At 49.5% G+C, this 25,221-nt stretch overlaps 12 protein-coding genes and 1 non-coding gene across 17 annotated transcripts; 5 read left to right on the top strand and 8 right to left on the bottom strand.

The window, feature by feature from the left end:
- Positions 1-21: 21 nt before the first annotated feature.
- FVEG_16868 (hypothetical protein) lies at positions 22-2,009 on the bottom strand (the record flags this gene model as incomplete). Its single annotated transcript, XM_018906104.1, has 4 exons — positions 22-196; positions 254-456; positions 508-592; positions 1,735-2,009. The coding sequence occupies 4 exons, from the start codon at positions 2,007-2,009 to the stop codon at positions 22-24; spliced, it is 738 nt and encodes a 245-aa protein (XP_018758015.1).
- A 2,205-nt stretch (positions 2,010-4,214) lies between these two features.
- FVEG_10700 (hypothetical protein) lies at positions 4,215-5,363 on the bottom strand (the record flags this gene model as incomplete). Its single annotated transcript, XM_018899860.1, has 2 exons — positions 4,215-5,255; positions 5,310-5,363. 2 exons carry the CDS (start codon positions 5,361-5,363, stop codon positions 4,215-4,217), a joined length of 1,095 nt encoding a protein of 364 aa, XP_018758016.1.
- A 403-nt stretch (positions 5,364-5,766) lies between these two features.
- FVEG_10701 (amidase) lies at positions 5,767-7,476 on the top strand (the record flags this gene model as incomplete). Its single annotated transcript, XM_018899861.1, has 1 exon — positions 5,767-7,476. One exon carries the CDS (start codon positions 5,767-5,769, stop codon positions 7,474-7,476), a length of 1,710 nt encoding a protein of 569 aa, XP_018758017.1.
- A 338-nt stretch (positions 7,477-7,814) lies between these two features.
- Positions 7,815-10,542, top strand: FVEG_10702 (hypothetical protein; the record flags this gene model as incomplete). The annotated part of the gene is made up of 5 exons (XM_018899862.1): positions 7,815-8,024; positions 8,158-8,440; positions 8,490-8,747; positions 8,796-10,235; positions 10,289-10,542. 5 exons carry the CDS (start codon positions 7,815-7,817, stop codon positions 10,540-10,542), a joined length of 2,445 nt encoding a protein of 814 aa, XP_018758018.1.
- A 23-nt stretch (positions 10,543-10,565) lies between these two features.
- On the bottom strand, positions 10,566-11,806 carry FVEG_10703 (hypothetical protein). Its single transcript, XM_018899863.1, has 4 exons — positions 11,489-11,806; positions 11,099-11,426; positions 10,780-10,980; positions 10,566-10,731 (listed from the first exon to the last, which is right to left on the bottom strand). Exons 1-4 carry the CDS (start codon positions 11,745-11,747, stop codon positions 10,602-10,604), a joined length of 918 nt encoding a protein of 305 aa, XP_018758019.1. The 5' UTR covers positions 11,748-11,806; the 3' UTR covers positions 10,566-10,601.
- A 509-nt stretch (positions 11,807-12,315) lies between these two features.
- FVEG_10704 (hypothetical protein) lies at positions 12,316-13,881 on the top strand (the record flags this gene model as incomplete). The annotated part of the gene is made up of 4 exons (XM_018899864.1): positions 12,316-12,514; positions 12,561-12,758; positions 12,811-13,042; positions 13,092-13,881. 4 exons carry the CDS (start codon positions 12,316-12,318, stop codon positions 13,879-13,881), a joined length of 1,419 nt encoding a protein of 472 aa, XP_018758020.1.
- Positions 13,861-15,602, bottom strand: FVEG_16869 (hypothetical protein). The gene is made up of 6 exons (XM_018906105.1): positions 15,475-15,602; positions 15,178-15,405; positions 14,918-15,120; positions 14,775-14,863; positions 14,559-14,723; positions 13,861-14,506 (listed from the first exon to the last, which is right to left on the bottom strand). Exons 1-6 carry the CDS (start codon positions 15,493-15,495, stop codon positions 14,175-14,177), a joined length of 1,038 nt encoding a protein of 345 aa, XP_018758021.1. The 5' UTR covers positions 15,496-15,602; the 3' UTR covers positions 13,861-14,174.
- Positions 15,603-16,762: 1,160 nt separating this feature from the next.
- On the bottom strand, positions 16,763-17,706 carry FVEG_10705 (hypothetical protein). The gene has a single exon (XM_018899865.1). The coding sequence runs from the start codon at positions 17,542-17,544 to the stop codon at positions 16,870-16,872; it is 675 nt and encodes a 224-aa protein (XP_018758022.1). The 5' UTR covers positions 17,545-17,706; the 3' UTR covers positions 16,763-16,869.
- Positions 17,707-18,016: 310 nt separating this feature from the next.
- On the bottom strand, positions 18,017-18,106 carry FVEG_16870. Its single transcript has one exon. It is a non-coding gene; the product is annotated as a tRNA-Ala (tRNA).
- FVEG_10706 (3-oxoacyl-[acyl-carrier protein] reductase) lies at positions 18,084-19,356 on the bottom strand. The gene is made up of 5 exons (XM_018899866.1): positions 19,154-19,356; positions 18,867-19,100; positions 18,593-18,811; positions 18,477-18,535; positions 18,084-18,427 (listed from the first exon to the last, which is right to left on the bottom strand). The coding sequence occupies exons 1-5, from the start codon at positions 19,197-19,199 to the stop codon at positions 18,200-18,202; spliced, it is 786 nt and encodes a 261-aa protein (XP_018758023.1). The 5' UTR covers positions 19,200-19,356; the 3' UTR covers positions 18,084-18,199.
- Positions 19,357-20,034: 678 nt separating this feature from the next.
- FVEG_10707 (hypothetical protein) lies at positions 20,035-22,267 on the top strand. 4 transcript variants are annotated; one of them, XM_018899869.1, is made up of 5 exons: positions 20,035-20,522; positions 20,766-20,963; positions 21,013-21,046; positions 21,098-21,740; positions 21,788-22,267. In XM_018899869.1, exons 2-5 carry the CDS (start codon positions 20,787-20,789, stop codon positions 22,092-22,094), a joined length of 1,161 nt encoding a protein of 386 aa, XP_018758026.1. In that variant the 5' UTR covers positions 20,035-20,522; positions 20,766-20,786; the 3' UTR covers positions 22,095-22,267. The 4 variants fall into 4 exon arrangements, with proteins under 4 accessions (XP_018758026.1, XP_018758025.1, XP_018758024.1 ...); XM_018899868.1 differs by having other exon boundaries at positions 20,035-20,616; XM_018899867.1 differs by having other exon boundaries at positions 20,035-20,702; positions 20,764-20,963.
- FVEG_10708 (hypothetical protein) lies at positions 22,252-23,560 on the bottom strand (the record flags this gene model as incomplete). The annotated part of the gene is made up of 2 exons (XM_018899871.1): positions 22,252-22,697; positions 22,750-23,560. The coding sequence occupies 2 exons, from the start codon at positions 23,558-23,560 to the stop codon at positions 22,252-22,254; spliced, it is 1,257 nt and encodes a 418-aa protein (XP_018758028.1).
- Positions 23,561-23,730: 170 nt separating this feature from the next.
- Positions 23,731-25,219, top strand: FVEG_16871 (hypothetical protein). Of its 2 annotated transcripts, XM_018906107.1 has the most exons (3): positions 23,731-24,193; positions 24,268-25,054; positions 25,108-25,165. In XM_018906107.1, the coding sequence occupies exons 1-2, from the start codon at positions 23,804-23,806 to the stop codon at positions 24,904-24,906; spliced, it is 1,029 nt and encodes a 342-aa protein (XP_018758030.1). In that variant the 5' UTR covers positions 23,731-23,803; the 3' UTR covers positions 24,907-25,054; positions 25,108-25,165. The 2 variants fall into 2 exon arrangements, with proteins under 2 accessions (XP_018758030.1, XP_018758029.1); XM_018906106.1 differs by having other exon boundaries at positions 24,268-25,219.
- The last annotated feature ends 2 nt before the right edge of the window (positions 25,220-25,221 follow it).

The following is a 25,221-nucleotide window of genomic DNA, read 5'->3' as shown; positions in this document are numbered from 1 at the left end:
AAAAACGAGGGATACGACGTTCTAGTTCTGTAATCCCGTATCGAGGGCTGCGATGGCGGTTCTTCGATCGGGGTACTGGCGCACATCAATTCGGGGGACGGGGGCTGTGCGGGCGCGAATCATCAGGTCTTGGTCTTCGGCCAGAGGCGCTCGTAGCTCCGGCGCCAAGTTGTCCTTTTCCATGATCCTCCCGGTCCTGAGAGGTACAATCGTTAGTTCATATTTTAAGGCTCAGTGAAGAACTTCAACTAACAAGAGGGCTAGCCCAGTATGGCCGGGAGTGACAACATCGTAAATCTTCACCTTGACAAGAGGGTTGGCCGTCAGCCGCGGCCAAGCGTGACGATGTCGGTCACTCCATGTCTTGAAAACTGGAATCACAAGATGTGCGGCTGTGCCTGGTGGACCTGGACCATTCGGGGAGACGAAGTAGGCGGGCAGTCGTTCTTCGGCAATCTGTAGTCACGTAAGCCCCTATTCTCGTCGGTCTTATGACGTGGTACATACTATCTCCGCCTCGCGGTGGACCCAGAGAGTGTCTTGAATGACACTCTGGTTGATGGCGGTTATGTGAGTGTCATCAGTATCGAAACTACCATGTCCATTAGTACACGTAGTGAGTAAAGTGAACGGGGTTACTGACCCACATGGCACGAGTTCATCGCGCCAGAAAGACGTGTTCAGATGTCAGTCATATCAAGATGTCGCCGGCTCAACCAATCATGACAGTCTTTCCTTTGACCATAGAGCACGCCGCAACATGAGCAAAGCCAAGATACAATACCTTTAGCCGGATAAAGTGTCTGTTCCTTCGCTGGCATTTCTTAACCTCTTGGCTTGGCATACGGGCTGTTTTGCAAGTTTGCGACTTCAACAGTACTCATTCTCTTACTGTTGACAGGTACCTTAACTTATTTGGCTCTTCTGTTCCGGTACCCACAGGTTCCGGTGTCGTCCACAGAACATTGCACGGTTCACTTGGGCCCACGTTCACGGTGAGGGAAGAGCCGGATACCAACCTCTGAATACGTCTCAATCTACCTGTTTGTGCTTCCTAACAATTCGACAATTTCGAAATCCCTTTGCTTTTGAGTCGTGAAGAGTTATGCATGAGAAGTTTGATGTAAAATTCATGAATCTGTGGTTCGTAAGGGGTATATGCAGCGACAATGAGTGTGGTCCAAAGTTGTGGTGAGCAGGGCCTTTGCAGATCATAGTGCAGTCTTCAAGTTTTTCTGTGTCCCGCGATGGATACGGAGGTGACTTCTTCAGTGATTCCATCACGCATCGTGTGACACCCCGGAGTGACTGTCACCCTCTGGCTGTAGCGAGGAGTTCTCTCCACATTCGGAATCTCCACACATTGTGTGGGTTGGCAATGTTCCATAACCTGATTTAACGAGAAGCTTAAGGCAGCCGCAGAGCCTTCGAAGGGGAAGGTTAAGCGTGTGGAACAAACGGGTTTCTCTCGCCGTATCAGGGTGGGCGGACGAAGAGTCAAGGGGCGTCAGAATTGGGGGCTCGCTTTCCCTTGTCCAAATTGCACTTCATGTAGTTGGTCAAAGAAGAATGGCTTCAGTGTTCTCCTGCGTGTCTCTATTTTATTGAGTTCCTACTGGGAGCCACTTTCATTGTTTGTGATCATTTCGATCTGTGAACTTAATGTGAAGGGACGAACAGACGAGGGGGCGTCTCGATTGGAGTTTGACCGATCGCCAGCATAGGGATAAGAACATGGCAGTAGGCTCTCCTTGTGCATATCTCAAGTGGCTTGTAAGGTAATCTTTGGTTGTGCCGTAGAGTATACCTCGTTGTGGGACAATAGCCAGTGGCCGGAGCTTGCGCTCAATCTCGAGGCTGATCTGTTTGCCAGTGCTTTGACGCTCTGCCGGATCAATGCCCACTGTAACTCGTTTCACTACTGTTCCCGTCCTTATGATAGCACCCTGAGGCAAGATGCCTGGAAGCCAAGGCAGGGCAACCAGCTGAGCCCCCATCCAAAGGGGCATGGCGTGATATGGCAACATCCTGCCCTCTCTCTGCCACTGGCAGCCTTCCAGCATCTTCTTTCCCAATGGAAGCCCTAACTACTCGCACACCGAGTTCCCCGCACAAAACTCCTTCCCCTCTCTTGATCTTCGAACGAAACCTCCTCTTCTTCATTTCTTACCTTGTGTTCACTCCACCAAGCCAGCACTTTGCTGTGCACTCCATCATCATTACCCTCTCTCGCCATCACGCGCCGTCACTCCCTCAGTGCACGCGAGCTTTTAGCCGCTGATGTCGAGAATAAGCACCGGATCTCGCTCACGTTGAGTTGAGCAACACCCAGTATGTCGATTGATCCAGCGAAGAAGGGGCTCAAGCTAACTGCGTCCCAACAGAAGCCAGCTGCCAACCCATCACTCTCCAAAACCCACTCTCCCCTTTCATCTCTTCCCAATATCCTTTGCACCTCAAGCTCGTTGCCTTGCCACTTATGTCTCAACACTGGACCGTGTCAACTGTGGACTCACATCATGGCAACCCCCAAACAATCATCTTTGCTGTGCCCCCGATCACAAATGACCACACATCGTCGCATACCCCCACAAGTCAGTAACTTTTGGAATACCAATTTCTTCAGAGACCAAAAAAGCACAACGGGTTGTGGAAATGGTCCAGCAACCTCAACAGCAACGCCGAGATCGCAGAAGCCTCCAACCCGGGCCTCCAACACAGCACCCTGCCCGGCTTAGCACCAGTGGACTAACCGTCCGGGGCTTCGTTCGTGTCGCGGCGGGTAAAGACTTGGATGATGCAACTGAACGACGAATGGTCTCGGGTCTAGCCAGCGGCCAGTCATCCACAGAGCACATCTGCTTGCACTCCAGGCCCGCAGTTTGAACCTCATAGGGAGGGGATCTGCAGATCCTGTTCACGATAACCCATTCCGAGATCCTCCCCGGGTCTTCATCCAAGTTGACGTCCGCTACTGTCTTTCAAGGAAGCAAGCTAAGTACTTGCGCTTCTTCGAGTCACACGGCGACTTTTGGCAGATCTTTGAATCCGTCATTCGTCCCTGCCACGGACCTCGCACGAAGATGGGACCACCACCATTGGACTCGCCAATCTCCAACGGGTTTGGAAGGCTTCTCCCGCCGTATGTGTAGGCGGTCGAGTAAGGGCCGCGGAAGAAGAAGGCGAAGAGTTGCCTTATCCGACGTCGCCATCTGTCTGAGGAGAACTTGAAGCGCAACCTCTTGTACCAGGCGAAGCTCAAACACGTCTGTGCGCCCGAGGAGAGCAAGCGCGGCAGAACTCTCGCTCGCGATGAAAGTATCAGCTGTCAGGTCTATCAACTCAAAACAACACTTCTCAAGCAACATCAGCCAACCAACCAATGGTACCAGCGACCTTGTGAACGTGAAGATGTGGTCGGCACCAGGAAGAGTCTTGGGAGTTGGGAGTCACAGCTCTGAAGAAGGTCCCATACGCCCAGAGCCAAGATGGTCACCCTCAAAAGTCCAGTTTGGCTGAAAGATGGCTAGGGCTTTGAACAGGTGGGGGGAGACCCGGAGCATTTCATTCGTAACATCGGAGCGCCTGAACTATTGCAGCAGAGGGAGGTTTTGGGGGAGGGGCCCGGACTGCGTAAACACAGGCATCCCCAGTACGCTGTCACGCCGGAGCATGCAGTTTTGTGGAGGGCAGGGTGGGAAGTGGAGGCTCCGACACGGAGCCATCCATGTCTACTCACAGGCCGTGTACAGTGAGATCACCCCGATGAAGGACCAGGCCACAGAGTACATGAACAGGGTGGTGATTATAAGCTCTCGGCCACAGGTCTCAACTGCAAATAACACTTCTAGCTCACATGAATGAGTACATGAACGAGTCTCTTACCGTACATCGTTGCCTGCGTGATGTCAAAGAAACAAGTAAGCGTGACGTTTGTTGACAAGATGTAAAAGATCTCGGGCGGTTGCGCCAAGTAAGAGAAACAGGCGGAATCACTGTGACCTGCGTAGATGAATGCCTGTGTGCGATTGACTGTTGACTGCCGAGTTGTTGTGAGAAGGGAGCTTGTGGAGTCACATGAATCATCCTCATCTCCTACTACCAAGACTCAGCTTCCACTCAGGCTTCTTCCCCAGCAGACTTTCCACTAAATTCTTGCGAGCACACTCAGATCACATCTGAAGGCCTTTTTGGTCTCAATATCTCTTCGTTACTCATATCTGTACAACAATCCGTCCCTTAAACGCCGCATCCTCGTAAATCTCAACAATGTCCGGAATCTTGTCGAACGGCAACACAGTCAAATGCGACCTGACACCCGCCTCCTCCACGACCTTCATCATCCTCTCCGTCGCTGTTCTCCCCGCGACATAACTCCCCTTGATCGTCAACTCCCGAAACACAATCGGCGCAGCGTCGAACTGCCACGACTCCTGCGGAAGACCTAGTATTCCCAACGTCCCCTTGATCCTGAGAATATTGAGCGCCCACCGATTCGCTTGCAACGAAGGCGTGCATAAAATAGCTGCTGCGACACCTTCGCCGTTTGTGAAGTCATAGATCGCCTTTGATGCAGCTGCGGTGTCGGAAGAGTCGACAACGAGGTCTGGCTTCAGTGCTGAGTTCTCCACGTCTGATGCTAACTGTCGACCAGCTTCTCTGCTATCCACCGCGACGACCTTGAACCCGAGCGCTTTTGCGAACTGCACTCCCAAGTGCCCGAGTCCGCCGATACCCACGATCGCAATCGTCTCTCCCTTACCCACTCCCGCCGTCGCGCCCTCAAGACTTCCCCAGACTGTTGCTCCCGCACAAGTAAGCGGCGCAGCTTGCTCGAACAAGATCGAGTCCGGCAGTTTCACAATTGTTTCTGGATCAGCAGATGCGTACTCCGCAAAGCCTCCATCGTGCAAGAAGCCGGCAGTTTCCCGCTTATCACAGAACCTTGGATCAAGCTCTTCGCCTCTTCTCTGCGTCAAGCGACATCCTACACATGCTCCACAAGCATGCTTGAAGTTAAGGACGCCAACACGATCGCCGACTTTGAGGTCTCCCGTGTACTTGATCCCAAGTTTGGCGACAACGCCGGCTATTTCATGAGATGGTATCAGGCCAATTGGTGCCGGTTTCTCAAACTCGCCTTGCAATGCTTGTAGGTCTGAGTGACAGAACCCAGCGGCGTGAACTCGCACGAGAATGTCTGTGTCTCTGATGGAGGGTAGTGAGTGCTCTCCCAAGGCATACGGTTTGCTATACTGGGAAACATCAGCATTGGTACATGGCGGCTAATTCTGTGTAGCCATGCTCACCTCTGCGATGTAGGCCGCTCTCATCTGAGATGGTAGAGCTGCGTCGGACGCCATTGCGTTGGCTTCTCTGTGTTTCACAAAGCTCTCGGCCTCGAACCTCGAAGAGCGATATCAAGGCCGTCTACCTACAGATCCGATTGCCGCGTTATCTCCCGCCCTGGGCTACGCTGGGCTCTGTCGCCACACTATCTGTCCCATCAAGACCCGCCATGTCATGATGTTGGAGTACCCCAACAGGGATCTTGGGGTAAGTCTCCAGCCATGGTCAAGATACTCCAACAGCCTGAGTGGACCACGAGGCGGGTTGAGATCAACAATCATGTTTTTAGAAATAGAATAATGGGATTGCTTTATCTATGTAGATAAACTGATAAGTTTGTCTCTAGACTGTGATTGTCTTGGCTAGTACGTTTCGACACCTCCCTCACGCCATCCCGCCTCGATCGACGCCGCAACCATGTCTGTGTTCTTCAAGGAGATTTTACCGCACGTTATCTTCTCAGCCATAATCACAATTCAAGAAAAGATACTAATATTCTGTTCCAGTGGAAACCCTGTTCAGGCAGGCGACGTCGAAGCGCTTCTTGACCCTCTCAACCTCACCATCCGTCCCGAAGAGTCGTCAGAATACCAACTCCTCCTTGCAGCAGTTCACGACTGCGCAGAACGCGTCTCCAATCTCCCCGACTATCAGCCTGTCCCGGATACCGCAAGATTCCCCCGTCAAAATATTCATCTTCCCAAAGACCATGAGCAAAGCTATGGTCATGCTTGGGCGCATCGTTTCATCATTGAAGGCGACAAGTCCTCACGCTCAGCTTTGGCAGGGAAGTCTGTTTGTCTGAAAGACTGTATCGCTGTTGCCGGAGTGCCGCAGTTCTTTGGAAGCGATGCATTTCCTGCTTGGACACCGTCGACTGATGCGACTGTTGTCACAAGAGCGCTTGAAGCTGGGGCCGTGATTACGGGAACAGCGACGTGTGAAAACTTCTGCAACTCCACATCATCCTTCACGAGCGCGCAGGGCACGATTGACAACCCGCGCAAAGCAGGGTATTCGGCCGGCGGCAGTACCTCTGGTGGCGCGGCTCTTGTCACGGGCGGTCTGGCCGACATTGCTATCGGTACAGACCAAGGCGGTAGCATTCGTGTACCAGCCTCGCTGTGCGGTTGTGTCGGGTTCAAGCCGACACACGGACTTGTTCCATATACTGGTATCACAAGTGGTGATCAGATTGACGACCATGCTGGGCCACTCGCTAGGACAGTGGACGAGGTTGCTGCTTGCCTCGACGTCATCGCGGGTTACGATGGGATCGACGACCGATCACTCGGCGCACCACCATCCGGATCATTCAACTACTTGGACTCATTGGCTGGTGCATCCGTCAAGGGTCTCCGAATTGGCGTTCTGAAGGAAGGCTACGACAATGATCTGGTACAACCAGGCGTAAAGCAGACTTTCTTTGACACCATCAATAGGCTCAAATCGCTCGGTGCAGATGTTGATGAAGTATCGATTCCCCTCCACAAAGAAGGCCCTTCAATATGGACCATCCAGCAGCGCATATCCGGCTCGGCAGGCATCCTAGGCCAAGCCAACGGTCGCCGCGGCCTCTACCTGACCGAGTTCGAGCAAGCTCGTCTCCCATGGACATCTTCCGAGTTTGAGAAGCTCTTCCCATCCACCAAAAACACAGTCATCAACGGCATCTATCTCTCACGCAACTTCCCCGGTCTCTACGCAAAGACAGTCAACATCGGCCGCCAAATACGCGACGCATACGAAGCAAAGCTCAAAGAATACGACGTCATCATCATGCCAACAACGCCCTTCGTCGCACCGCGTCACGGGTCACGAGAATCGGTGCTCAAGTCATTCGAGCCGAGCATCGGAATGACGAACAACACTGCCATCTTCAACGTCACTGGTAATCCTGCTCTGTCACTTCCTGTTGGTTGGTCAAAGGCTGTTGATGATGAGAGTGTTTTGTTGCCGGTTGGATTACAGATCGTTGGTGGTCTTTGGCAAGAGAAGAAGGTTCTGAATGTTGCGAAGGCGCTGGAGAGCAGTTTTGATTGGGAGCAGGAGGGGAAGTCTACTGTTGAAGAGACGGAGGATGTGCTGAATGAGGTTCGACGTGTTAGAGAATCTTCACATCTGTAAAGCCGGGGTTTGATGTCTGTAGAAGGGACAAGTATTTTGTTGCTATGCATATTACATTTGATCATTGACCGCGTGTGCTCGTTGAACTTTGCATGACTACCAAGTTTCTAAACTCCACCTTGACATTCAAACTCCAATTTTGCCTTAGTCGGAAGCTGCTAATATCTCGTTGTAATTTTCTTAGACGTTCGCAAGTTGGCCGTTTTCCAGGATGATATGCAACTAACGCGATACTGTGCTATCCTCGCCCATTTCTGTTAGTTGATTATCACCCCGCCAAAGATAACGCTACCAGACGCTACTCCAAGCCTGACCCACCTACTACTCCATGATAAACGATGCACTACCCCATTCGCCTCCTCCATCGCCATTCTCCTCCAACTCTTGGAGTCACTGCTGCAGAATGGGTGACAACATCGGCACATACGAGACTCCAAACAAGCGACAAAGAGTGGGTTACAATGGAGCTGGAGTCAATATACGCATGTGTCCACATTGCGGGCGCACCTTCAAGAGGACCGAGCATCTCGAGAGGCACGTCAGAACACGTGAGTCTCGCTATCTGATCGAGACAGGGTAGCTGGCTAATGTGAGGGTCGATGAGTAGATACCAAAGAGAAGCCGTTTCTGTGTCATTGCGGGGCGTCGTTTGCGAGACGTGACTTGCTCACGCGTCATCAGAGGCTAGCCGAGCATGAGGGCGACGTGCCATCGCCTGAACCTGAGCGAGGGAATGTGACTGTAGTACAGCAGAGGAATGACAGCATCGGTGATCCAGACTTGGCTGCAGCCGTGTCACTCTCAGGCCTAAGTGTTGACCCATGGTTCTGTGCGAGAACACAACAACCGATGCAGCTCCCTGCTGCCGTTCCCCAGACAGTGGATGAACAAGTACAACATCAACCAAGCGCAGAAGATGGTCAATTCGTTCCCAGCTTCCTTTCACCACAGATGCTCGACAGCGGTCAGTACCCTCCATCTGTCTCTTAATGAACACAGCTAACGAAGAAAAGGCGTCGACTTTGACACCCACTTCCGCGAATTCACCAGTTTCCTCGACGGCGTCGGCCTTTCTGCCGAGTGGAGCCCTTTCTTTGGCGACCCTGACAGGCATGAGGAACAACCCATCGATCCCGCGCTTACACAAGACGCTGATGAAGAGACTTCGCCTCGACAAGGAGCGCCGACCAGAGCCGGGACGCCTTTCAGCTCCTGGCTTCCTTCTGCACCGACGGGTAATCGGATATCCAACTACGTCTCTGACACAGACAGTAAGTCTTGACTTTAGACCTTCAAGACATGATCACTCACACGGACAGATCCAAGGGCTGTTGATCCAGAAACACGACCATTCAAAGTCACTGAAGAGCAAAGATCAAAGCTCAAAGCATCCATCCTAGACTACTCCCATCTCCTTGACCCCACTTTCTGTGTTCCTTCGAGACACGCTCTCACGCGTTACGTGACTTCTTTCTTCGGCGGCTTTCATACACATATGCCATTCATCCACATCCCGACATGGCAGATCAACGATCACTCACCGGAGCTGATATTCGGTATCGCCGCTATTGGAGCGCAGTACTGCTTCGAGTCGAAGGTGTCAGAAAGACTTTTCTTCGCCGGAAAAGCCCTGTTGATGGAGAGGTTAAGAAAGGGCTCGGACTCATACGGTCTCTCAACGCTTCCCATACCACATGTCACTTCACAGAATGGTCGGCGAGCTGATACGGAGGCTGATTCGGCAGTGGAGACCATCAGGGCCTTGATCACCCTCATGGGCTTTGCGACTTGGGAACCGAAAGCACCCATGGTGCAGGAGTCCTTCGTGTTGCAAGGCATTCTCACTCAGATCCTTCGAAACTCTGGCCTTGAAGACGTCGATGAGCCCGCATCACCAACGCCATCGGATCAGCCAAGCGACGGCAACTCACTGTGGCACGAATGGAAGACGTGGATCAAGCAAGAGTCAAACAGGCGCTCCAAGCTCATCGGCTTCTCATTCCTTCATACTCACAGCATCGCATACAACGTCTATCCAACACTTCGTAGTAACGAGATTGGTCTTCGGTTGCCTTGCTCCACAAAGGAATGGAAAGCTCCGACACCAGCGCTATGGCGCGCTGCCACAAAAGAGATTCAAGAGCCACAACTGTTCTTCCGAGAAGCGCTATCATTACTTCTTAAGAACAAGAATGACACTGCGCCATTATTGCCGATTCCTACGCCATTGGGTAACTATGTCCTTCTCCATGGACTACTGCAGAGAATACACATCGTACGAGATCTGAGCCTTCCAGTCACCAACTCGGCTGTCCTTCCCAGTGAAGAGGTTGAGAAACTCGAGCGAGGGTTGCGCTCGTGGACTTCGTGCTGGCAACAAGCACCAGAGTCAACCCTCGACCCAAACAACGAGAACGGACCCATCCCCTTCACTTCCAGTTCCCTTCTGTCGCTAGCCTATGTGCGCATATACCTACACTTAGGTCCATACAGACAGCTTGAGACCCGGGATCCCCAACGTATCGCCAATGCCATCGCAAGCAGCCCCGATATCGAGCGAAGTGACGGCGTTATTGCTGCACTCCTCTACTCAGCGCACATGATTGGCATCCCGGTCAGACTTGGAGTTGATCGAGTCGCTCGAAGCCAGGCTTTCTTCTGGAGTGTGAGACACTCCCTATCTGGTCTGGACTGCGCAGTATTGCTGAGCAAGTGGTTATCGAAGCTCGGAGAAACAATTGCCGAACACCCTCTGAGTGGTAAGTCTGTTTTTGGTGGGATACTCCGACTTTGACGCTAACAAATACTCCAGACAGCGAAGACAGGATCTTACACTGGGTTAGGTGTATCGTCGAGGAGGCATACACTGTCGTCGATTTTGATCAAGGCGTTGAGGCTGATAATCCAAGTCTTCTCGACTTCCGACATCCAAGCAACTTGTGTCTGGCAGTTTTGAAGATTTGGGCACATTTTTTCAAGAGTAACACGCAATGGCCATTCATCAACATCATTGGCGTTGGGCTGGAAAAGTATCGGGAAATACTCATTTACAAGAGCATCAGTTGAAGTCTTCAAGTGGCAGCATATGACTCCGGAAACGCTTTGTTATAACTATCAATGATACCCTACTTCTTTTCCTGAGCCTTGGGCATAACAGCCCCCTTTGGTGGCTTATTCTTCTTTTTGAACTCATCACACATCTGCTCCATCGTCACCCATTCAACACCTTCATGCTTGTTGATATACTCAATCAATCTGTCCATCGTCAGCTTTGGCACAGTTAACGATGGCAACGCCTCTTACCTCTCGTGCATCAGCAGAGCATGCGGTCGACCGGAAACATCCGGATGGACTGTGAGAGGAAACACACAAATCTCATCGGGATCATCGGCGTATTCGCGGTAGAAGTAGTCAAAGTGGTCTCGCCACAGATCTTCGACATCACGAGAGTTGACCCAGCCGTGGCTGTTGGGGGCGTCTTTGATGAACATCATAGGGGGAAGGCTATCACAGTGTCAGGATCATTCTCAGCAGCATTGTCGCAAGAGAGGTACATACTGTAATGAACGTTAGCACATGGATCTTGTATCAAGGACTGCCAAAACTCACCTCGTCTAGATACCAGTTTGCTGGAATCTCAACAAGTCCTGTATCCTGTCCCTTGACTAATGGCTTCATCCAAGTCTCAGCCTTTTGCTTGTAATCAATTTTGGTCCAGCTATCATTAGTTCGTAGCCAGTACATATGGCAATCATCATGAGACATTGAGTGATCATACTCAATGCCATAGCTCAGCATCAGATCAACGTCCTCCTTGCTAGTCTCCCACCAAGGGGCGACACTTCCGCGGGGCGGTTTGCCGCAGAAATCGGTGAGCATCTTGTGAGTCTTTTCCAAGACATCACGCTGTTGCTCCAGTGTCATGTCCGAAGGATTTTCATGAGAGTAGCCTATCGGATCGTCGTTAGTTGCATGGGTCATAAACATGAGATACTGTAGTCATATCACGAACCGTGGAGCCCTATTTCATGCCCGGCATCACGGACCATGGCACATTCTTCGGGGAAAGTCTCAAGACTGTGTCCCGGGATGAACCATGTCGCTTTGATGTTGTACTTATCGAACAACTTCAGCATTCGGCGAGTTCCGTGTGTTCCGGCGAACAGGCCACGAGAAATATCGCTTGGTGAATCTTCGCCTCCATATGAGCCAAGCCAACCGGCAACAGCATCAACATCGACTCCATACGAGCACAAAATACGCTTAGGCATGGTGATGTTTGCTTGGTGACAATGGAAAGAAGTGGAGATCAATTGAGGACTGGGAAACGATATGCAGCGCAATAATGATGTGAACAATCTCCAGGAGGTCAAGTGGTTCAGATAGATAGCTCTGGCTAGAAATACGTCAAGATTCTAGAATCTAGACCCTCAAGAATACGCATGCGGCAGTCTCCCCGCGTCTCCAACCCAAACCCAAAGATTACACCAATACCGAAAACTAAGAGGGGTAATGGCGCTTATCGTCATCCAACTTATCATGGGGTATCATTCACCCCACAACTAATCCCACGCTAGTCTCCAACTCCAACGCTATGCTCCAACTCTCTTATCACTCTACGAGTCAGGTTCTTCCCCAGAGTTTTACAGGGGGCTGTTTTCTCTACCCCAGACCTTATCATTGGACTTTGATGAAGCATCCGATATTGATATTACTGGGTTCTTGATAAAGTTGAGCTTGGCGAGGACTGCCGGTATTGATCGACAAGTGATAATAGACAGGTCGATCCCACCGTTTTGAGTCCTGCATCAATCCATCTTGTTCTCTTCATCATCTTTTATGAACATTACTTCGTCCAATATGAGTTCTTCTGAAGGAGAGAAAGGCGAGAAGCAGGCTGGTGGTATGCTTAGCAATGGAAGCATTGAGCTCGGAAGACAGGAGGGTGTTGATGATGGAGAGGTCTTTCAGAAAATTCCTGGCAAGGTTGACTTTCGTACTGTTGGGTGGATTCAGGCCTCTGTCATCTTTCTCAAGGGTAAGTCTTTGCATCATGTCTTTGGGGCTTAAGCTAACTATTCAAGTTATTTTTGCAACTGGCGTCCTGACGATTCCGAGTGCCATGTTCGTCCTCGGTGCTCTCCCTGGTGCGATCAACGTCCTTGGGTGGCAAGGTCTCAACACATACTGCGCTATTGTCCAAGGAAACTTCAGAAACAGACATGCTGGCTGCCACAGCATCGCTGATATGGCGAACGTAGTTGGCGGTACTTGGCTAAAGGGTAAGAAAGCCTGACTAGTCATATGCACAAAGACTAATAACCACCGTTTCAGAGGTCGTTGGAGTCCTATTCCTCGTCACATACGCCATTGTTGGTGCTTCAGGTATCTTTGGTACTTCAGTGGCACTCAATGTCCTTAGCAACCATGCCATCTGTACCAATTGGTTCATGCTGGTTGCGACCATCGCGGTTCTCATCCTCGCAAGTGTTCGCAAGTTTGAGAACATTGCTTGGCTCACTTGGGCTGGTTTCTTGACAGTCTACGTCGCTGTCTTCATCGTCGTGTAAGTCCCATCTACCTTATACATCCTTCATTTACTGACATAGCTCTAGCGTCGGCGTTACAACCCTCGATCGACCTGCTGCTGCTCCCCAAACCGGAGACTACGAGTTTGGCTACCACGTCATCGGCCATCCCACCTTTGTTGCAGCCATCACATCAGTCTCTACAATCTTCTGCAGCGGTGCTGGAACTTCCGCCTTCTTGCCAGTCATCTCTGAGATGCGCCGACCTCGAGACTACAACAAAGCTGTCTACCTCTGCATGGGTATCGTCACTGCTTCCTACCTGACTTTCTCGCTTGTCGTCTACAAGTATTGCGGACAGTGGGTTGCTTCTCCATCTTTAGGAAGTGCAGGTCCTACCATCAAGAAGGTTGCTTATGGTATTGGCCTCACTGGTCTGCTTGTCAGCGCCTGTCTGTATGTCCACGTCGCAGCCAAGTACCTCTTCGTTCGACTTCTTCGACACTCAGAGCACTTCCAGAAGAACACCGTAGTTCATTGGGCAGTCTGGCTGGGATGCACGACTGCCATGTCGGCTGTTTCGTTCCTCCTCGCTTCTGGAATCCCCATCTTCAACTACCTCCTGGCTCTCGCCGGAAGTCTTACCTTTTCACCTCTCGCACTGGGCTTGCCTGGATATCTTTGGGTGTATGACCACCAGCACTACCGGAAGGGAAAGATGTGGCAGGTCATTGTTTACTATCTTAACTGGTTGATGATTGCGTTGTCCGTTTTTTTGACTATTGGTGGAACCTATGGTGTTATCCAAAACATTATCGATGCTTATTCACAGGGACTTATTGGAGGAGCCTTCAGTTGCGAGAACAATGATAGGTAGATTATTATCACGCAGGCCTAGTATAAAATTTAAATTCAAGCTTATTCAGTCCGTACCTCTTTTTTGCAAGCCATGGCTTCTGAGTCAACCACTGGAACCTATCTTCCGTCTGATATGGTGGCTGAAAGAAACGCAAAATGATATCATACTCTCTTCGTCTATCTAATATGCAACCGCCATCATATATAAAGCGTCCAGTATAATAGCATGTACATATATGCTGTCAAAACCCTATATCCCTGTTTTATAAATCATGTATCTAGTTCCTCCAACGCCAGGCTCTATTGTGAATATCATAATCCCAAATTGCGACTCGTCGCGCTTTGCTCGCTCGCGCTACAAGCATCCGGATTCGCCAGTTCGTGGGAAACGCGTATGTGAGTTACCAACTCGATCTCATCATCTCTCACGCCCCATTTTGCATACGAAGATGGTGGCCCTTGTCCTTTAAGTCCGCCCGTCTTCGATGTTTGTCCCACTCCTATCCTTGTGTGGGTACCGTAGCCGCTGAGCTGGTGTGAGGATGAGCGATTTGTAGACTTTTTCGATCGCACGATGAATGTTCGGAGGCCGGGGAGACAAACGACGATGACGGCGGTACTCATTTCGGCGAGGGTCAATGTGTCTACACTGGTCAGCTTATGCATTCGAAAGATAGTTTTAGTGATGAAACGTACTGCCGGATTCGTCCTCGAGCTCAAAGTTGGTGACATTGTATGCGATGAATCGCGAAAGGCTGACTATTAAGGTGATGGTTCCCAAGGAAAAGATGCCAATGAGGCCGATCTTTTGTTCCTTGCGCAATCTCAAGTGCTTCAGTAGAAAGAATGGATAGACGAATACTGGGACCATGTTAGATAATTAAAAGAAGTAGTAAAGCTTTTGAGACCTACTCAGCAAATCAGTGGAAAAGTTGAGAGCCCACTGAATACAGAAGGAAGGGTACGAATTCCAAGCTGACTTTAGTTGATTTTCGATGGACCTGTTTGAAGTCTGTCAGCTCAAACGATTAGGCTGGCCTTTTCATCAAGCGTACCAGTTATCAGAGAAAGGCAGGCATATGAGAGTATTCGTGAGGACCGACGCAAGCAGGGCGCAACCTAGATAGATTGAGATTCCGAGTAACACTTTTCTCAAGGTTTCAAGAACCCTGGGAATCAACGTCCAGTAGAAGAGAACAATGGATATCTTGGGAAAGTAGATCCCCGTATCAAAGAAGTACTCGGCCACTAACACCGTCTAAACATAGTTGATCAGCATTGTCGTTCCTCCTTCGCAGCGGCTGTGTCGCCATACCTTCAAATACTCCACATTATTGACTACCAGCTCGGATCCGATCGCAGGGTTATCGATGAGAATTAGGAGCGCGAGAGTCGAGCAGATAAACCATCCCAAGCTGAAAACCCATCCCAGCCAAGCGAAGATATCAGACAGATTGAGAAGGTTCTGCTTGAGGATATAATGCGCCCAGGATCGTAGAACAAGAACAACTAATGCTAGAGCAAGCAATACTGCTTGTATAGCCTACGTAGTCCAGTTAGTACCAAAGAATCTGATCCCAGTAATTTGAGTCGTATATATTGAGAAACATACAATAGAAGTATTGATATTCATTGATGCTTGGCTGGCGGCCACAGCCTTGGTTCTACCGCCGAACAGAGATGCGACAAGAAGGGGACATGGGTAACTGAAGAAGGAAAATGCCGCTGGCGGATGGCAGCGCCTTTAGCTTTAAACGTTTTGCTGAAGCCAGCCACTAGACTTTAGAGTTTAGAGCTTGGCTCAGCTAGACCTTTACACTATTCTCGATGGGGTTGTACATGTCTGAGCGCTGCTTTGGCGTCGCTGGCACATGCTCGGAGTGATCCGATAACAGCGTTCGACAGAAAAGTCCCTCCTCGCAAATAGACCTCGGCTACATACCTGTCAAAGAATTGCACTAGACTGGCAGTAAATCTGGCAATTGGCGCCTGTGATCTTGTCAAAAGCCTTGAAAAGAGTCTGTTTGTAAGATGTACAACAGATTGATAACATTACACACCAAAACATTAAGTCCGAGTGGGACCGTAGATGTCGGCCCGCTTGCTGATCCTGACGGATCGGCTTGGCGCCAATGCCAGGGAAATAAGCATGGATTCTTGAAACAGCATGTGAGATTTGTGGTGAGAAGAACCGCAAGTGTCGCGTGAGTGAACTGTTGGGCATAATGCGCTGGAACAGCAGCAAGGGACGGTATTGATCAGCGCATACATACCTGCCTGTACCTACTGTCCCTCTTCTGCAAATCCGGACATGGCTTTGCCTCTTTGTCTATGTACAGGTGAAGCAGGCAATTAATTTCAAGACGCCGTAATCTCAAAGTGGTTAGCGATCTGTTTGATCAGCTCCCATCGCCCCTATCTTGCAAGCCATCATCTCTTTTCAGCTAGAAGCGCCAGCCAACCACCTTCTGAGATAGGAAACAGGTTCCAGTGGCTGACCAACGCACAAGCAACCATAAACTTGCGCTACTGAAAATTCTGGAGCGCCAGGGGCAAATGTTCCAGGGAAATGACTCGGGGCAATAAATGGCTTAGATCAACTTCAGGAAGGTCATTATCGAGGCTTTGCCAATTGAAAGTGTTTGTCAGATGGGCAATTTGCGGCTGAGACATGTGGCTGAATGTTGCTGTTTGCTTATGGTAACTTGAACGGGGAGGATGAATCCATATACGCGGCCGTCGCGAGACAACGAGTGAATCCCTTTTCCTAATGCGTATCAACCAAGTATTTCCCTTCCAGTCCTTTGACTGATGGGTACTCTCATTTTCAAGTCCAGTATTGTGAAGCAATTCCCAGCATATGCGTTCCGCATGACGACTTCATCATCGATGTCGTCACGGTCAACAATTCACGACCAAGGGTTTCTGAAGGATAGTGATGATTCAGTTTTTATTCCAAAAAAAAATGCAAGTCCATTGACATGGTTTTTTATGCTTCCTTGCGGGTTTAGACCTCCTTCCCAGCCTTGATCTTCTCATACGCTTGCTTTACCTCAGGCAGCGCCTGAACACGATCCAACCAAGCCTTCACCTTGGGATAATCATTCAGACTCAAGCCAGCATACTCATACTGTCTCATCCAAGGCTCAAAGTGAAAGTCGACGACATTCGGCTTATCCCCAGCCAAGATCCAGTCTCCGCTATGTTTCTTTAGCTGCTCCTCCAAAACTCCAAAGCATCGGTATGCCTGGGCTTGATATCTCTCATATGCGTTCTCATTCTTGACGTTGTTGTAATGACGGAACCAATTGCACTGACCAAGGAATGGTCCCAGAGTGCTAACAAGGAAGCTGGTCCATGCGTCGACATCAGCTCGTCCTTGCTCGCCTGCTTCCTGACGTGCGCCGAACTTGTTCTCGGTATCATAGACGCGGAGGATGTAGTTCATGCAGGCCAGACTTTCCCAGCTGGTGATGTTGGTGTTGGGATCCTCCAAAGCGGGAACGCGGCCATTGGGGTTGATCTTGAGGAAGCGTTCACCCTTGACGCCATTGGGTGCGTCACCAAACTGCCAGAGCTTGACGGTGTATGGGATGTTGAGTGCTTCAAGAAGGATGGCCACCTTGAAGGGGTTGGGGCCAGTGGTGTGAGCGTGGAGAATGAGGGGCTTGATGGAAGACATGTTGGGTAATCGGTGTTCTAAGATTTCAAACCCTGTGACTTTCGATAGAGCAGTTTATTGATATGGCTGGTTGACAGGGTGCTGGGGACAAACTTATATACTTGTTGGAGGGAACACGAAGTCTAGAAGCTACTGCTGGTGGAGATGATTTGAAATCACGTCTCAAACTACGTTATGAGGTTTCACTGGTATTATCCCGACCCATCTCGTCAATGCCGACGAACAATTGGTAACCATGATTGGTGGACTGCAACATGACGAAGGTAGTGGAGATGAATGGGGTCGCTACGACTAAAATGGAGTTGGAGGCCAATACATCAGGTATCTACTTTCAGTTGCAAAGCCGTTTCTTCATAGAACAGCAGTAACTCATAGACACTGCTAAGTTCAGTAATAGTTGCCCAAAAAGGCTGGTCGGATTGGAGCGACAAAGGGCAAAAAGATGGTACAGATGGAATCAAACCACCGATGTTGGACGAACAGGGAATCGAACCCTGGACCACTCCCAGATTATTCAAATGAATCATGCTAAGGGAGTATTATACCACTAAACCATTCGCCCGAACGATTTCTGATTGGTTGAGATACTGCTTCCCTGTTGAGCCCTATGATTGAACCTCAGTGGAAGAGAACTCCATTACAGCGACAGCTACAACTAATTAATGACGTATCCACCGTCAACCATCATCGCAGCTCCCTGCACAAAACTAGCTTTACTGCTTGCAAGAAACAATATGCAATCAGCAACTTCCTGAGGACTGCCCATGCGTCCCATCGGAGCGATGTTGATGGCGGGACTCAAGACATCAGCTTGAGGCCGGGTCATCGCTGTGTCGATAAGACCAGGACAAACAGCGTTTACTCGGATGAGATCCTTGGAGTACTGTGCAAGTCAGTCATGCTAGTAAGTCAGGTGTTAACGAGATACATACATCTATAGCATCGCATCTTGTCATGCTAATCACGGCTGCTTTGCTTCCGCAATAGGCCGCTACAGTTAGTAACGGTTAGTGTTTGATTCAGATCTAAAGCCTATATCGACACTTACGTGCTGCTGGGCGACCAACCACTCCCAATTGTGAGGCTATGTTGACGATGCTTCCTCGAGCTCCAGGTCTTCCGTCATGAGTAGGCAGAGGGTCTTGCTTGAGCATACATTTGATGGCAGCGCGAGATGATAGCCAACATCCCCGATAGTTGACATTGTTGATCACATCAAATTCTTCAATTGAAGACTCATGAGACCTCTTGTTATTACTCAACACGCCTATGATACGATCAGTCATTAACAAGCCAATGTTCAACATCGACACAGCTCTTACCAGCACCATTGACAACATAGTCTACTCTACCCAATGCTTTGATGGTTTCGCTGTAGAGGTTTTCAATGTCCTCCTCCTTGGAGATGTCTGTCGGTACAGCCAGGACCTGAACACCCTGGAAGGTTTCTTTAATGGTGACTTCTGTATCGCCGAGTTTGTCGGCATCGCGGTCGACTATAACGATTTTCTTACATCCCTCCCGTGCAAAGGATAGAGCTGTCTCACGTCCAATACCTTGCAAGTTGTTAGCCGAGTTGCAGAGGCCGGCGAGGTCACAAGGTTCTTACCTGAGGCAGCCCCAGTCACGAGCGCGACGCCATTGAAAATCGACATGACAATGTGAGAACTTGTTGACAGCGGTTCGGAGTGATAGCAGATCGAATTGAGGGGACTCTTTACATGTCGATACCGGCGTAGTTCTTATCTCACAGTTGCAGTAGCATAGGTGCCGACCGAGATGGATACCAGACAGGGGCGCTAAGCTCCAACGTTATCGTTATCGGTGTTATCTTATCAGAGAAGTGGAGTTACTCCAACAGATGGATGGAGTGACTTGGAGTCGCCCTCCAAGACCCTCCACCAATCGACGACCCTGTGCAGGGTAGGGACATTGTCATGAGCATCTTCAGTTTTAACACGCTTTACATCAATCATCAGGTGATGAAACGAATTCTTACCTGTAAGCTCAAGCGTACTCTTAATCGTTATGGTCTGAAGTCTTAGCCTCGAAACGATTGTATCACTAAATAGGAGGATATTGGCTGGAAAGATGAAACACGAAAGTAGAATTTTTGCCCGCTGGCAGAGAGCTTTTACAAACAATTGAACAGGGCACCGCTGGTGGGCCCAACAAGAACCTCAACGAACAATGTGTTTATAAGTTCTCTGCTTATAATTGTATTGCAGAGTTCAATTCTACAAGAAAAATTCGTCCATGAATGATGGCAGCAATGTGTCGTTTTGCGCTCTCGTCTAACACGCAAACTAGCTTCACAGTTCATGTGTAAGAAAACTCCGAGTTGCTCAGGCGAGCGACAAAATTAGCCTCCTCTGAAGATCATATCCTAATGTCAATCGCTTATCAATGACCGTTATCTGACAGCTCGGTAACGAGATATTGATGGGTCCCGCGTCACACCACTGCACAGTCATACATACAATTTGACACGAGACTCCACCGCAGCCAGGACACAGTGAGGCGGAAACGAGCCATATCCGCATTTACGCCTGCGAGATCGGCTTTCTTGTGGAAACCCATTTCTAGAAGAGCCTCAAGTTGAGTCCAGTATCTTTGATATCCTCTCTCTGTATTTCCGGGATCTTGGGAAACTGTGTGTGATACGCGACGCGTCTCCTATTGAAGATATGAGACGCGAACTGCCCATCAACGCGACACACCAGAGAGATGGGACACAAATACTGTGCCGCGCCATGGTTATCCAGCTGCCTCTACTTGATCAGACAATCATACTCAGGAGAGCGAATTATCGACATGGCATTCCCATCCGGTCCGCATCCACAATCTGCCGTCTTCCTCCTTCTACGTTGACAAGTTAGCGCACGATCGGCTCCGACAATTCAAATCGGCTCAGGCCCCGCTTGACCAGATTCAGACTCTCTCGAATCCGGGGAAAGGGTCAAAGGAAGACGAAACAAGTAAGATCATCCATTTCCCCCGCATTCGAAGTCTCTAGACCGTTACATTAAGCAAAAAACACGAATTAAAACGAAGTATTTTGATGCACGAAAAGTGAGATTCTGTGCTTGCGGCTGCATTGCGGAACTCGTGATGCGGAACCCCCATGTCGGATGGTGGGGCACTGAACTGACTTGATCGTACGTGACCTTGAACCTGGGAGTTATATAAAGAGGTTGCTGATCGCCATCTCTTGACCAGAGGAAAAGAGAAATTTGAATATTATGAGACTACCGACTGCTACATTTGCAAAAGTTTTTAATCAACAATTCCGTGGGCCTGTATCCAGGAACATAAATCGGTCTTTTTACGCCACCATGAGAGCTGCTAGGTATTACGGTATCAAGGACATTCGTGTCGAGCAGGTCCCTGAGCCTTCAGTGCAGCCCGGACAAGTCAAGGTCAGTATCTCCCATTATATCACTCATGTGAAGATGCTGATAATGACAGGTTGCTCCTAAATATGTTGGCATCTGCGGCACAGGTAAGGATACAAGTTCAACACCCAACCAAATGCAATGCTGACGGATACCAGATCTGCACGAATATCTCGGAGGACCCAACTTCTGCCCAACCAAACCTCACCCTCTCACATCAGAAAGCATCCCCGTGACACTCGGCCATGAATTCTCAGGAATTATCTCCGAAGTTGGGCCCGGCGTAACCGGCTTCGAAGTAGGTCAGCCCTGCGCAGTCCAACCAACCCTCTTCTGCGGCCACTGCGCTGCATGCCACACCAGCGCCGAGAACGTCTGCCACACTGGCGGTTTCCTCGGACTCTCTGGTGGCGGCGGCGGTCTTTCCGAGTCAGTCTGTGTGAACGCGACGCACGTCTTTGCGTTGCCGAAGGATCTGCCGCTCGAGATCGGAGCACTTGTCGAGCCTCTTTCCGTGGCGTGGCATGCCATGTCTGCAGCGTCGGAGATCAACGAAAAGTCCAAGGTTGCCATTTTGGGAGGTGGGCCAATTGGTCTGGCCATGATTTTGTGCTTGAAGGCCAAGGGGGTTAGTGAGATCATCGTCTCTGAAGTTGCCTCGTCGAGACAAGAGTTTGCAAGGCAGTTTGGTGCCACCACGGTTGTGAACCCGATCAAAGAGGACCTCAAAGAGATCGCGCTTGGCCTGACTGGTGGTTTGGGCGCTGATGTCGTTTTCGATTGCGCCGGTGTACCGGCGAGGTGAGATTTCTTACACTACGCTCTGTGAACATACTAACAGTGAATAGTGTCAAAGGTGCTTTCGAAGTTGTGAGAACAAGAGGCACTGTTGTGAACATCGCTATCTGGGAGAAGGAGATTCCCTTTAACCCTAATTGGTTGACCTTTAAGGAGAGTGCCTATAAATCCGTTTTGGGATACCAACGGGAGGACTTTCAGGCGGTCATCGATAACCTTGCTTCAGGTGCAATCAAGCCTCACCAGATGATCACTAGAAAGATCAAGATGGAGAACATTGTTGAGGATGGTATCAAAGCGTTGATCACGGATAAGGATAACCAAGTCAAGATCCTGGTGGATGTTGATGACAAATGAACAAACATGAAGAAAACAAGTAAGAAGGAGTTTGTGGAGTTCAAATAGGTAGTTGCAGAGAGATAGCGAGTATTGTTCTAAGTCATAGTATTTGCATGTCCAATGTTAATCATGTCCTTCTATGGTGACCTCAAGATTCACCACTATAATGCCCCAACTACACGAATTGACGCTTGCTAAATGAAAGATGAATGCCCTCAAAGTCACTGTCATAATCCGAGTCCCGCTTTCGCTTTGTAGTAGACGAGTTCAAAATTTCAGTCACTTCCGACTCCCCTGAAGTAGTTGATCCATTGTCATCTTCGCCTTCTCCATGCTGTCCATCATTAGAGTGCACCGTGCCAGAAGCTTTTGACTGACCATCAGCGTCAACCAGCTGAGGTGCCACCAAAGTCTCAGCCGTCAGATCAACATAGCTCCACTCAACTTCGAAATTATTTCCCGCTAGGACGTGCATGAACCATAGTGCTAGGTTTACGGTCCAAATGTCGAGGGACGGTCTCTGACCCTTGCTGTAGTTCTCCCAGGGAATAGAGACGTATTCCATAAGCCCGTTATTGATGAGCTCGTTTCTTAGCAAACTGATGTTTTGCGATTTGTTGCCTAACATTGTCAGTCATTGAAAGATTGAAGCCGTGGATTGGCCAAGACTTACTGGACTTGTCCTCTCGCGGCATGATGCGAAAAATGAAAGCTTCCTCAGCCGTCAAGATGCATCCATATCGGCACATATGCTGGATGCAATAGGTGTAAGCCTGTCTGATGGGCCAAGCATAATTATCATTTGTCTTGCTTCTAATGAAGCACCCAGAATTATCAAGAAGTCCGCCTTTAAAGACACGTTCACTTTTCCATTTCGTTGAGATCTTGTACTCTTTTGGGAATCTCTCTTGGGAAGTAGAAATCGTTATATCGTCAGCTTTAGACGAGGCCGGCCTTGATGCAATAGACCCGGAATCAGGTTGAAGTCTCGACAACGATTGTAGTCTCTTATTTGTTGCTTTTGAAGACCGTTTGCGTAAGGGCTGATGCCGCTTCTTTTCTTCCTGTTGGGGAGGAGAGGGGTATACCTCTTTGCTTGATGGGGGATTGCCTTTGCTCCAGATGACGGGATGGAAAAGATCCTGAATCGGATCAAGGGCGGCAGTGACAATTGACTTGTTCCACTTATGGATTAGATCTCTGGTATCATTCTCATTACGTATGATGCAGTCAGCTTGTGAGTGAAGTCTTGGATATGGATCAAGAGTTCGGCCTCTGCGACAGGCCTCTTTCAGCAAAACTCCGCCGAAGACATCTTTTAAAATATTAACGTCTTCTAGTTCTTCCCATCTCTTTATTTGTTTAGGCCAGTAATAGAGGGGACTTCGGGAGTTTGTCTTGCTCTTGGGTATTTGGTGGCTGACGGATGGGTTTGGGTGCGTAAGTAGCTCGAGTATCGACGTCGCAGGGGACGACAGGGCCATCTTGATGTGAGACAAGCAGGGATGATGTGATTGCTATACGTGGCACAGCTGGAATGCGGCAATGCACCATGCTCGAACAGAGTCTGTTCATTTTCATTGAAGGGCACATTACGCGCTTTTAAAGTGCCCAGACAGCCATATCAGGCTGTGGACATTTCAGTTCCTTCCATCTTGTTCATTCGCCCACCACGGAGCTGAACTCTGCACATTGATGTTGGTGATATCTCTGCAGCATTGCCACCCATGTTAGCCACTCACAGACCACGCGGCCCCTCCACAGATGCTGCAATGCTGCATGAAAACCTGATTATCGCTAAAAGCGGCCCGACGCGCATACGGATGATGGCCGCCAGCTATAAGGATGCCAGTGGGCGAGGGTTAATGGTATGCCCGCATTTATCACAAACACCCCGTCTTGTTCCCTCCAGCTCCTTCAGTATGCCCAGAAAACGACGTGTTTTATCTTTGCCTCAGAAGCTACCACCGTGCGACGGGCCAAAGCTCAATATCTTTCCATATCATAAATCGCGCATTCAATGGCTTGAGAGACTTGATGAAGATGACGACGTGACCTCAAGCCAAGGTTATGTGTTTCGGGCTCTCATTCGAGGCCGCGAGTACGCAGTAAAAGTAGTATGTATCGACCAGAACCTTTAATACTTCGTCCCTTTTCCGAACATGTTCTCTGATAACGGCTCAAATGACAGTTCAAGTTCTTTGACCCTATGAGTACCGAGTACTTCTGGGGGCCACTATTAGGTGAAGACACATCTCTTGACACTGCCGCCTACTATACCGATCCGTTTTATGCAGAATGCCGAGCATATGGTCGAATACGCGAAGCTACGGACAGAAGGATTCTCAAATCAGATGTAGCTGTTGCCAGTCACGGATTCTTCTTCCTTGAATCAAAAGACCAGGAAGCTTTACAGAATCGTAATATTGATCTCGGACTGGATTCGGTTGACATCAATTATCAAAGGTCCACGATCGGAGGGTTGAGAGCCAGAGCTATCGTCAAAGATGTTGCATCTCCAGAAAGTGGCATCACCTCGACGAACATGAGAAGGATCCTGGGTAAACTCGTCTCAATGAACAAAGCAGGGATATATAATATGGACATACGTATCGACAACTTCCGTGATGGACGGCTAGTAGATTTTGGATCTTCTTGGACAGAGCCTCATGCTCTTCTGGGCTCCTTGAGCTATGAAGCTGCTACGGAATCAAAGTTAGCGGATCGGGTGATGTTTGAACAAATGATTGAAGATGAAGAGCTCATGAACAGTGGGGAGGTTAAAGCGATACATCATATGCAGCTGAGATCACAAGTCCAACGACATTGATGATGGGTTTTGTTCGGATTGCATACGGATATTCAATGATACCTCCAATTATTGAACCTAGCCTAGAGCGCTTCTCGACATCTCCTAATGGAGCATATTAGATAAGAACATAATGAATGCTGGAATGGCTTGTGGAAACATCCTACTTGTCGGTTGCATCAGCATTGGCAATGTAAAGAGTGCCGCTGACACTAAAATTAGTAGCCGCGGGCCTCGCTTTCTATAATTAGACACGCAAATACATGCAGATTCAGCAGCATACACCCACCTCGATGGTGCGATACGCGACATACTCTCTTGAAAGCTGTCCCCCAC

The sequence above is a fragment of the Fusarium verticillioides genome, chromosome 11 (assembly GCF_000149555.1).
Source record: "Fusarium verticillioides 7600 chromosome 11, whole genome shotgun sequence".
Classification (NCBI taxonomy): domain Eukaryota; kingdom Fungi; phylum Ascomycota; class Sordariomycetes; order Hypocreales; family Nectriaceae; genus Fusarium; species Fusarium verticillioides.
This window is presented reverse-complemented; position numbering and strand designations above follow the sequence as displayed.

Excerpts from the sequence above, each read along its gene's own strand:
- FVEG_10703 (XM_018899863.1), bottom strand. The coding sequence starts at position 11,747 with ATGCCTAAGCGTATTTTGTGCTCGTATGGAGTCGATGTTGATGCTGTT. Across the intron at positions 10,981-11,098 it reads GTTGAGATTCCAGCAAACTG|CCTTCCCCCTATGATGTTCA; the intron begins GTATCTAGACGA and ends ACACTGTGATAG. Across the intron at positions 10,732-10,779 it reads GCTCTGCTGATGCACGAGAG|ATTGATTGAGTATATCAACA; the intron begins GTAAGAGGCGTT and ends GACGATGGACAG.
- FVEG_16871 (XM_018906106.1), top strand. The coding sequence starts at position 23,804 with ATGTTAGCCACTCACAGACCACGCGGCCCCTCCACAGATGCTGCAATG. Across the intron at positions 24,194-24,267 it reads GCGAGTACGCAGTAAAAGTA|TTCAAGTTCTTTGACCCTAT; the intron begins GTATGTATCGAC and ends CTCAAATGACAG.
- FVEG_10707 (XM_018899869.1), top strand. The coding sequence starts at position 20,787 with ATGAGACTACCGACTGCTACATTTGCAAAAGTTTTTAATCAACAATTC. Across the intron at positions 20,964-21,012 it reads TGCAGCCCGGACAAGTCAAG|GTTGCTCCTAAATATGTTGG; the intron begins GTCAGTATCTCC and ends TGATAATGACAG. Across the intron at positions 21,047-21,097 it reads TGTTGGCATCTGCGGCACAG|ATCTGCACGAATATCTCGGA; the intron begins GTAAGGATACAA and ends GACGGATACCAG.
- FVEG_16869 (XM_018906105.1), bottom strand. The coding sequence starts at position 15,495 with ATGAATATCAATACTTCTATT. Across the intron at positions 14,864-14,917 it reads CTGCCTTTCTCTGATAACTG|GTCCATCGAAAATCAACTAA; the intron begins GTACGCTTGATG and ends GACTTCAAACAG. Across the intron at positions 14,724-14,774 it reads CTTTTCCACTGATTTGCTGA|TATTCGTCTATCCATTCTTT; the intron begins GTAGGTCTCAAA and ends ACATGGTCCCAG.
- FVEG_10705 (XM_018899865.1), bottom strand. The coding sequence starts at position 17,544 with ATGTCTTCCATCAAGCCCCTCATTCTCCACGCTCACACCACTGGCCCC.
- FVEG_10706 (XM_018899866.1), bottom strand. The coding sequence starts at position 19,199 with ATGTCGATTTTCAATGGCGTCGCGCTCGTGACTGGGGCTGCCTCAG. Across the intron at positions 19,101-19,153 it reads CGTGACTGGGGCTGCCTCAG|GTATTGGACGTGAGACAGCT; the intron begins GTAAGAACCTTG and ends ACAACTTGCAAG. Across the intron at positions 18,428-18,476 it reads CAAGATGCGATGCTATAGAT|TACTCCAAGGATCTCATCCG; the intron begins GTATGTATCTCG and ends TGACTTGCACAG.